The sequence below is a fragment of the Mercenaria mercenaria genome, chromosome 13, assembly GCF_021730395.1.
Source record: "Mercenaria mercenaria strain notata chromosome 13, MADL_Memer_1, whole genome shotgun sequence".
Lineage (NCBI taxonomy): Eukaryota > Metazoa > Mollusca > Bivalvia > Venerida > Veneridae > Mercenaria > Mercenaria mercenaria.
The window spans coordinates 68,870,232-68,880,836 of record NC_069373.1 but is presented as its reverse complement, the minus strand read 5'-3'; the positions used below and the strand labels follow the sequence as shown (position 1 = coordinate 68,880,836).

Genomic DNA, 10,605 nt, shown 5'->3' with positions numbered 1-10,605 from the left:
GCGGAAGGTCGTCAGAACGAGGCTATCAATAGCTCGTGTTCAGATCCTAAGCGTAGCGTATAGTAGGAGATGTACTTTAGTCAGGTTAAGACAGGCCTAAACATATTGCACGCCAAAGGTTTAATGGTGTTGCATTTACTATTTGACACTATTGCCGTAACCCGCACATTTCATGCAATTATTAATCCGCTTGGAAAATAAGAAAAATAGCATATAATGTAATTATGATAAATGCTAAAGCCAGTACAAAAGAAAAAAAGATACATATCACTACATGACGCCGTCAAGAGGACTAGTATTTACCTATTTGTCGAAAAAAAAAAAACATTTTGGATAACTACTTGATATTCCCTAATCTTCTAATACAGAGTTCTTATCTCATTTATCTTTTTTCGGAGGGAGGGAGGAAGGATGGTTGTGGTAAACGAAGAAATGCGAGCACTTTTCTGGAAACTTATTGAACACCCCTCGTACGTTTTAATTTAAATAGGAACGAAATTAATTTAAAGAACTATTTATTCGTAAAATTGTTCCTTGAAACAACAAAGGAAATGTTTTTTCTAAAAACTGTATTGATTTGTGTGGTTATGATTGGTATGGTGCGCTGTTCCGGCGAGCATTGCTGTACGAGCAGCCAGTTTGAGGCCAAGATGAAAGTGGAGACAGCATCACTACCCCATGGGAGCAGCACACCTACAGTTGATATTGTAAGACATTTTTCATCAAGTTCAAGTAATTTATTCGTTTTGACTTAACATTTATAATAATTCAATAAATCATCTGCATAAAAAATATATACTGACGAGATAAAGAAACGCCTCATTGAAATTTGGCGTTATTTTTTTCCTAACGCTTTTAATTGTTGTGAAATGTAGTAAATCTACATGTACTCTGACCGACAAACACAGTGAACAAAAACTCGCGCGATTTCATTCAGTCATTTGTTCACTTCATGTACCTGGTCATGATTTCCTCGTGCAGTCCGTGCATGTAAACCATGTGGTTTGATTGAACGATTTTTGCACATGTACATGTGTAATACGACACACAACCATATTTTCAGCTATTCTCTGAAAAAAACATTAGTTTTCGTAATGCCGAGGCTGAATTCTGAAGAGAGGGCTCAGGTTTTGGCTATGCTTGAATGTGGGCGAACGCAGGAACAAGTTGCTAGACGTTTTAACGTCTCTCGTTCGACAATTGTGCGTCTTATTCGACGTGTTAGAGACACGGGAACGTCTATCGATAGACCACGTTCAGGTAGACCGCGTGTAACGTCAATACGACAGGATAATTATATACGTCAACGTCATTTACGTGACAGATTTGTGACGGTGCAATCTACGTCACGTATAGTTGTAGGTAACCGTGGACGTCCAATTAGTCGACATACAGTGAGAAATCGACTCAGAGAACGCGGAATTACCTGTCGTAGGCCCTACCGCGGTCTAATTCTAACGTTAGGCCACCGTCAACAACGTCTTATCTGGGCCCGCAACCATCGCGGCCAGCGTTGGCAGAACGTAGTGTTCAGTGACGAGTCGCGTTTCAACTTGTGGAACGCCGACGGACGTATCCGTGTCTATAGACGACTCCATGAACGCTACGCAAACAATTGCGTTTTGGAGCACAATCGTTACGGTGGAGGTGGAGTAATGGTGTGGGCAGCAATCAACCATAGGTTTAAGTCCCAACTCGTCGTTTGCCAAGGTAATCTCACAGCCAGGCGTTACATCGACCAGATATTACGTCATGTAGTTGTCCCTTTATTCCGTCAACGTCAAGGATAAGTCTCTCAGCACGACAACGCGCGACCTCACGTTGCACGCGTCACCAGGGACTTTCTACAGGCTAGAAACATTAATGTTTTACCTTGGCCGGCGTGTTCACCGGACTGCAATCTGATTGAACACGCGTGGGATTATCTCGGACGGCGGTTACGCCAACGTCAACCCCAGCCAGCAAACGTCCGGGAACTGGTAGCAGCGCTGCACCAGGAGTGGGCCAGAATCCCACGGTATCTGTTACGCAACTGGTGCGGCTCTATGAGGCGTCACCTTGCTGCTGTGGTTGCTAGCAGAGGTGGCCACACGCGCTACTGATTTTTCTAATGCAATTTCTCCGACCGGGCTATTAAAATTCAAGATTTAAGCATAATGCGACAATGAAATGATTTCTTATTGACCATAAATTCTTGTAAAGCATCTAATATGCGAATGGAATTGTTCTTTTCTAATTTTGAATCACGGTTAACGAAAAATTGTATACCGAGTTTGAATGAGGCGTTTCTTTATCTCGTCAGTGTAGATAAGTGTGACCGATGTTGCAAATGTGTGCCCTATGTGCACCTCATTTAGCTACATTGCCTTAGTCGCCTGTCTTGATGTAAATCAAAAGAGCGTTAAAAAAGCTGAACACCGTTTGCATACGATTTGATTATCACCATTCATATTCTACGCCTGTAGATAATCACGAAATAAAAATTCATTTTAAAGTCAATATGGAATGCGCCTAAGCTGAAGTTAAATGGTTCCGTTTCGACATTTTGTTTAATATAAGTTCAGCATATTCCTCATTTAATGCGTATTACCGGGATCAAAGCTAGAATGTCGCCATATAACCCAACAAAATAAATAAAGAAAGAAAATTATATTTAACAACACGGGCCAGCAGAAATAAAAAAAATGTTGAAATATTTTACCAAGAAAGGAACTAGGAGTTATTTTTGTAAAAAAGTAAATCCGATCACTTTTTCAAATTCAAACAACATGACATAAATGCTATAGAAATTGGTTAATATGCACGCAAACCTTAAATCATTTACTTGGTGGTTGTCTGTCACACTGGTGTCATATTTGTGATGGTTTTTTCAGCAGTGTATATAAAACATAAAGATTATTTTTTTCAGAATACATTTTTGTTGGAATATGACAGAGATATGAAAATGGAAAAAATAACGGGAACAATCTATAAGGATGTGGGAGGCGTGAATGAAACTGCTCACAACTACACTGTGGTCAATGACTATGGAAACGTAAATTTTTATTACTATTAAGCGATACTTTTATATAGAACTATACAATTTCAGAACGTTTGAATGAAAATATATTATACTGCATAGAGAGATAACAAAAGAAAGGAAGGCAGTACGGCCAGTTCGGCTCTAAACACTCGGTCTGCAAGAGTTTAACTTACCATGCCAACTGAGCAATAAAGTGATAGATATTCCGGCCCTAAGATCATAAGAAGTACTTAAAAAAATGTTTACGCAAGCCATACTAGATATGACGAGAATGTCGGTATTAATCATAAGTACATTACAAAAACTTCCATTCAAAATATTTTAAATATCTGATTCTTTCAAATCTTGTCATAAATTATTTTGAACATTGCTTTCATTTTGACATATGACTGATTTCAATAGGCGATTCAGTTCCAAAAGATATTCAAAGTCAAGCTTCGTGTCTCTCAATAAAGTTACAGCTTTTAAAAAGCGTGTAGAAACCTACCGAAGCAAGTATATTTGTGCAATTGCATTTAATAAACATTGTTATTACAATTTTCAGGGAAAATCCTACAACTTCGGTGTATATGCTGGTACTAAATATTGTGAAATCACACAAACAGATCCGAAGGACATGATGAAAGGCTGTATTCCAAGTAACGTTTTTATATTCAAGTACTATCCTACATTCAGGATTTTTAGAACGGACTCGGTGGTTCGGTGGTAGAATCTAACATTTTATGACCACGACACCGGGAGTCATGAATTTAATCCGCACTCCTCCAACTAAAAATTACTAACATTATATATGGGTGATTTACACCTGTCACGTAATGGCATAAAAATAGTCCCTTGATTAATGATAAAATTCGTTTTGTCTCGTAGACGGGTACAAAATCACTATTGACCTCCAGCAGTGATGTCATAACATTTTGACATCATGCCAATTTGCCGTCATAAACACTATGAGAGGTAATGACCAAACGTTGTATATGTGAAGAAAGCTGTGTAGGCGGCTGGGTAGCTCAGTAGGTAGAGCGTCGGAACGGTATTCCGAGGCCCCAGGTTCGAGTCCTGGTCTAGATGCACATATTTCTCGCCCTTTGACATTTGGCGCCCAAACGTGGGGCTGTGACTGAATATACTCCGAGATCATGTTCACCTTGTTCTCTGTCACAATTCGAGGATATTTCATGTAGCGGAGGAGTGTGTCACGGTATAGGACTTGATTATAAAAACGGAGAGAAGCTGTGTAGGCGGCCGGGTAGCTCAGTCGGTAGAGCGTCGTAACGGTATTCCGAGGATCCGGGTTCGAGTCCTGGTCCGGCTGCACATTTATCTCACCTTGTGACATATGTTTGGACATGAATTGCTTATTTTCAAATAGCCTTAGAGTTATTCGATTTTATAGTGTTGCCTTTGAGGTTCCGTCAATATGGGAATTTATCGACCTGTGATAGATGACATCAACCTCGAGTCACTCCTACGGTCGATAAATTCACAAAAAGACAATAATGTACAATATCCATTGTCCGATGTATCATTTATTATGTTTCTATTTCCACATGCCACACTGACAAGAAGGTCATATGGCAACGTTTTATACGCCCGAAGGAACGTATTATGTTATGACGCCGGTGTCCGTCTGTCCGTCCGTCTGTTAGCAATTTTGTGTCCGCTCTGTAACTCTTGAACCCCTTGAAGGATTTCAACGAAACTTGACACAAGGGTTCACCACATCGAGATGATACACAGAGCGCATGTTTTGGATGACTCGCTTCAAGGTCACTTAGGAATCAAAGGTCATATGACTTTGTTTTGTGACTGTCCGCTCTGTAACTCTTGAACTGCTTGAAGGACTTTAATGAAACTTGTCACAAATGCTCACCACATCGAGATGACATGCAGAGCGCATGTTTCGGAATGCTCGCTTTAAGGCAAAGGTCACACTTGGGAGTCAAAGGTCATACCTTCGAGCGTTTATTGTTCCGCATTTCGGTGCTTTTATTAGCATAAGTTGTGACTCCAAAGCACTGGCATTGTGCCAGATTCAGCTGAAAGGACACCTAGTTAATAACATTGCCTATCCGCACGTCAGATGAATGGTTTCTTCAAGTGTAAGATAGGCTTTGATTATATGCCTAGTGAAAAATGTATGAAAATATAAACTACCATTATTTTGATAAACTTACTGGTACTATTTCTTGCTACAGGTTCCTACAACTTTACTGGCTCGTTTACACTTGGATCCGGTTCAAATTCTGTCCAAATTAACTCATTTGATGGAATTGAGGACAACATGCACTGGAGTATGCAAGCAACAGTTCATGAATGTACTCCTGTAGCTTATTCTGGATATGGAATGAAAAAAGATGGTATACCTATCTTCAAACATGTATTATATCTCTTCCTTCATAGTCATTTCGAAAGCTTTAAATGTTATAGGCCTACTTTGAAGGGCAGGCACGAGCAAGTCCAATGGGAAAAATCTGGTATTTTCTACCTTATCGATCACAATATATGTCGATATCACATTTATACTAAACAAGTTTCCCCTCTCGCTCTATATATAATGTATGTATGTATGTATTTATGTATTATTATCTATTTACTAAAAAATAACGAAATATTTTAATACCGTTCTTTGACATTTCTGACTCCGTAGGTTCAAATGTGAGAACAAGTGGCTATTTCGTCGACTTTGTCCAAAATGCTACCTTCAGTGCAGGAACGTTTGCTCTGCCTGACAGCTGTAAAAAGGTATATGAGCCGCGCAATGTGAAAACCAACATAGTGCGTTTGCGACCAGCATGGATCCAGACCAGCCTGCGCATCCTCGCAATCTGGTCAGGATCCATACTGTTCGCTAACGGTTTCTCTAATTGCAATAGGGCTTGAAAGCGAACAGCATGGATCCTGACCAGACTGCGTGGATGCGCAGGCTGGTCTGGATCCATACTGGTCGCAAAACCACTATGTTGGTTTTCTTATGGCGCGGCTCAGATTATTTGATATTGATTTATCTATATTTAGTATAATTCATTTTAGAAATTTACAGCTTATAGACGTTCCCACGACCACTTTCAAAATATCTGTACAGTGATTATTGCATCTGAAGCATTAAAAAGATGTTAATTATTATTCCCTTTAAAAGAATGCGAGTTACACGGAATTTTAAACTTTTCCCGAAGTGAAAAACAAGAGGAAACACATATTCAATTTCATTGTTGATATTTCATAAAGTCAGACTGATGAATAACTTCTTAAATATTATTTTCAGACGGGAAATTGATTGATCAGTAATATTACACCACATCTTCACGTGCGACGGTGTCACCACTGAATAACCATTTTATTTTCTTGCAGAAAACGAAATAAAGATATTTTGTGAATATATATTGTCGGTTATATTTTTGAAAACGCGTTTCAGCTAAAAGTTCTACCGTGCAGCTTACTAGGGGAGGGTAGATGGTTCTGCATAGGTACCAACCTATGTCTGAAATAGCTTGCTAGGGGAGGGTAGATGGTTCTACATAGGTACCAACTTATGTCTGAAACGCTTGTCTGAAACGCTTGCTAGGGGAGGGGAGATGGTTCTAAGTAGGTACCAACCTATGTCTGAAACGCTTGCTAGGGGAGGGGAGATGGTTCTAAATAGGTACCAACCTATGTCTGAAACGCTTGCTAGGGGAGGGTAGATGGTTCTAAGTAGGTACCAACCTATGTCTGAAACGCTTGCTAGGGGAGGGTAGATGGTTCTAAGTAGGTACCAACCTATGTCTAAAATAGCTTGCAAGGGGAGGGTAGATGGTTCTGCATAGGTACCAACCTATGTCTGAAATAGCTTGCTAGGGGAGGGTAGATGGTTCTGCATAGGTACCAACCTATGTCTGAAATAGCTTGCTAGGGGAGGGTAGATGGTTCTACATAGGTACCAACTTATGTCTGAAACGCTTGCTAGGGGAGGGTAGATGGTTCTAAATAGGTACCAACCTATGTCTGAAACGCTTGCTAGGGGAGGGGAGATGGTTCTAAGTAGGTACCAACCTATGTCTGAAACGCTTGCTAGGGGAGGGTAGATGGTTCTAAATAGGTACCAATCTATGTCTGAACAGCTTGCTAGAGGAGGGTAGATGGTTCTAAATAGGTACCAACCTATGTCTAAAATAGCTTGCAAGGGGAGGGTAGATGGTTCTAAATAGGTACCAACCTATGTCGAAAATAGCTTGCTAGGGGAGGGTAGATGGTTCTAAATAGGTACCAACCTATGTCTAAAATAGCTTGCAAGGGGAGGGTAGATGGTTCTACATAGGTACCAACCTATGTCTGAAACAGCTTGCTAGGGGAGGGTAGATGGTTCTACATAGGTACCACCCTATATCTGAAACACTGTCAGACTGGTCAAACAAATAAGACAAATTTACTTGCAAGAGTACCATATTCGGAAAAAAATGATAAAAGATAAAAAAAAATGTGTTATTTTGTGAGTTGTGTTTCGCAAATAAAGTTTTACCAGTAGAAAGTATTTCATTGTCAAATGTAAATAACTAAAAACTCAAATCAGGAGAAGTAGGGTCTCGAAAAGTTATATTAAATATATCCCTAAAAAGTGTACCAGTACTCGGATACATCAAAGTTCGGATATATTAAAATTCATGCCGCATATTTTAGTGGTTCAAAGGTAAATCATCAAATTTAAAGAAAGCATTGTTTACAATTGTCAACTAAAACCTATTTCTTGAACAATCCTAAAGATGGCCGCCAATGTATACATTAAACTAAAAACCAAGTAAACCACCATTTGAATACAGAGCTCTATCGGCTGTGTAGTGGGGTGGGGGGTGGGGGTCCGTGACCGAGGCCAAGTGGTAAGGGCGCTGACTTTGAATTACTTGCCCATTATCGATTGGGGTTCGAGCCTCGCGCGGGTAGTTGAAACCTTCATGTGAGGAAGCCATCAAGCTGACTTTGAGAAGGTGGTTCTACCCAGGTGCCCGCCCACGATGAAATAATGCACGGAGGATGGGGCCTTCCTTAAACATTAAAAGCTTGAAAGTGGCCATATGACCTACAAGTATGTCGGCGTGACGTTTAACCCAACAAAATCGGAAGTGTAATCTTGAATATTTTAATTTCTGTCAAAATTCATGGATACTGTGCTTTGTATTGTTTTTGTGTATTCTGTTTGCACCTTCGAATGCAAAGAAAGTCAATGTTTATTAAACAAAACGTTTTTATGGAAAAAAATAGGAAAAAGTAAGTGTCTCTGATAAACCAAGTGTAACCACTAAGTGACTTGCTTTGAAATGTGGGATAAGTTGACAGCCGGTGTAATGAAGTATTTCGACCCCCATAGAATAACGACCCCCACCCCCTCCCCCGGTCATTATTCTATAGAAAATGTGACTCCTTTCCTGTAAAATATTGACTCCCCTTATAAAAAACTGACTCCCTTTGAAAACTTTATAGAATAACGACCCCCGGTCATTATTCTATAGAAAAACTGACCCCTCCAAGTAAAATACTGACTCCCTAAAGATGACTCCCTTCGAATCTCATAGAATAACGACCCCGGTTATTATTCTATAGAAAAAGTGACTCCTTCCATGTAAAATACTCACTGCCGAAATTACTACATTCGAACTCTCATACAATATCGATTCCCGGACATTATTCTATTTAAAAAAGTTACTCTTTCCGTGTAAAACACCGGCTCCTAAAAAGACTTTCGACGATAATATCTATTAAAAAGTGATCCCCACCAAACCTAACGGACAATTTTACTAGATCTACAACTCTAATACCCTCCATTGCCAATAGTTAACATTTTGATTGTACTACTACTACTGGTGTCGCTACTTCTATTGCTATTACTACATGTACTTCTTCTTCTTCTTCTTCTACTACTACTACTACTTCTACTACTACTACTACTACAACTGCTACTACTGATACTACTATACCTGCTTCCACTAATACGTCTTGTACATCTACCTCTTCTTCTCCTGCTGCTGTTGTTGCTGTCACTTATTCCTCTGCTGCTGCTGCTGCTGCTGCTGCTGCTGCTGCTGCTACTGCAACTGCCACTACCACTGCCACTACTACTACTACTACTACTACTACTACTGCTGCTGCTACTACTACTACTACTACTTTCTATTGTTGCCGCTACCGTACTTTACTGCCACTGCTAAGTATTGCAACTTCTATTAATACTAAGTTCTATGCTAGCAGTTTCTTGTGCAGTTTTCTTCTAAAGAATTACTTCATACCAAAGTTTGCAGGGATTATTGACACTGGTGTGTTTTGTGAACGTATTGTGAATTGTTATTTTCCTGAAAAAAATGTATACACCAAGATACATTATTCTATGGGGGTCGAAATACTTCATTACACCGGCATTGAAAAAGAATACAAATGTGATGGACATGTGAAAGAATAAGCAAATTGCACTCTTAAAGTGATTTGATGTTTGTAATTTTAAAACCCTTTCACGGGTGTTCCGATTAAACAATTCATTTCAGCTCTTTTTAAGTCCAGTCTACAGAATTCACGGTAATATCAATATTCTGTCTTATTAATTTGTATATGTCTTTTTTATTTTTCATTTTAATGTTGATAAATTTAAGCTACGTACCTCATTCAGTTTGTTCAACTACAGCAAAATATGTCCTAACTCATGTACACACAAACGCAGCGTGATAGTCTGTGAAGTATGTTTGTATCTGGAAACACTTTGACAGACTTTATCGCATTCCTGGAAGTTTCTTAACCAGGTCTTACCCCTTTAATATGTTACTGAGAACCACATACAATTACTGGTGTAACGAAGTCAAGTGCAGCAATAAATTCCAGTTGTTGCTCTCTAACAATACAACAGCTCACGCTTAAAATCATAAGATTTGTTTTCTTTGGTAGACTGGTTTTACTTTGTCTTGGTTCTGTTTTTAAACTTGAGACGATTTCAATTTTGAAATCGTCAACTTCCCACCACCTTCATGGAGATGTCTCTCGCGCGACTTCATAGGCCTACATTGTCTATATTTCGCAACAAGAGATTGCTCAAAGTTAGAGGATTTTCACGGTAGAAATCTTCATATCATCAAAAGGTTACCCATATCGTAAACTACGGAAAACTTTCATTAAATTGTACTACAGATCGTCTGAACTTTTATTGTTTGATTGTTTCCAATATGAAATATTCTGATAAACTGACCACATTTATCTTACTAGAAATGAACCATACATCCTGTAGCAACTTGACGTCATAATTGACGTCATGCTGATCTCGCCAGCCGGTGTTTATTGCATATACTGTTTTTTAAGTATTACATAAATTAATTCTGCAATAAACACCGGCTGGCGAGATCAGCATGACGTCAATTATGACGTCAAGTTGCTACAGGATGTATGGTTCATTTCTAGTAGTTTATGATATGGGTAACCTTTTGATGATATAAAGATTTCTACCGTGAAAATAGCGCCCCTTTGCAGCAACAGCAATGTATGCTCAAAACCAGTGCCAAAGCCATTAAAATTGAGAACTCATGTCATTTAAAACGAAGAATGAATGGAAAAAAGTGTTTAACATTTAAAGTAAT

The 10,605-nt window shown here is 39.1% G+C and overlaps 1 protein-coding gene across 1 annotated transcript; it reads left to right on the top strand.

Moving 5' to 3' along the window:
• The first annotated feature begins 461 nt into the window (after nucleotides 1-461).
• On the top strand, nucleotides 462-6,398 carry LOC123528486 (uncharacterized). The gene is made up of 6 exons (XM_045308237.2): nucleotides 462-707; nucleotides 2,909-3,034; nucleotides 3,567-3,660; nucleotides 5,218-5,379; nucleotides 5,670-5,764; nucleotides 6,285-6,398. Exons 1-6 carry the CDS (start codon nucleotides 552-554, stop codon nucleotides 6,294-6,296), a joined length of 645 nt encoding a protein of 214 aa, XP_045164172.2. The 5' UTR covers nucleotides 462-551; the 3' UTR covers nucleotides 6,297-6,398.
• Nucleotides 6,399-10,605: the final 4,207 nt, after the last annotated feature.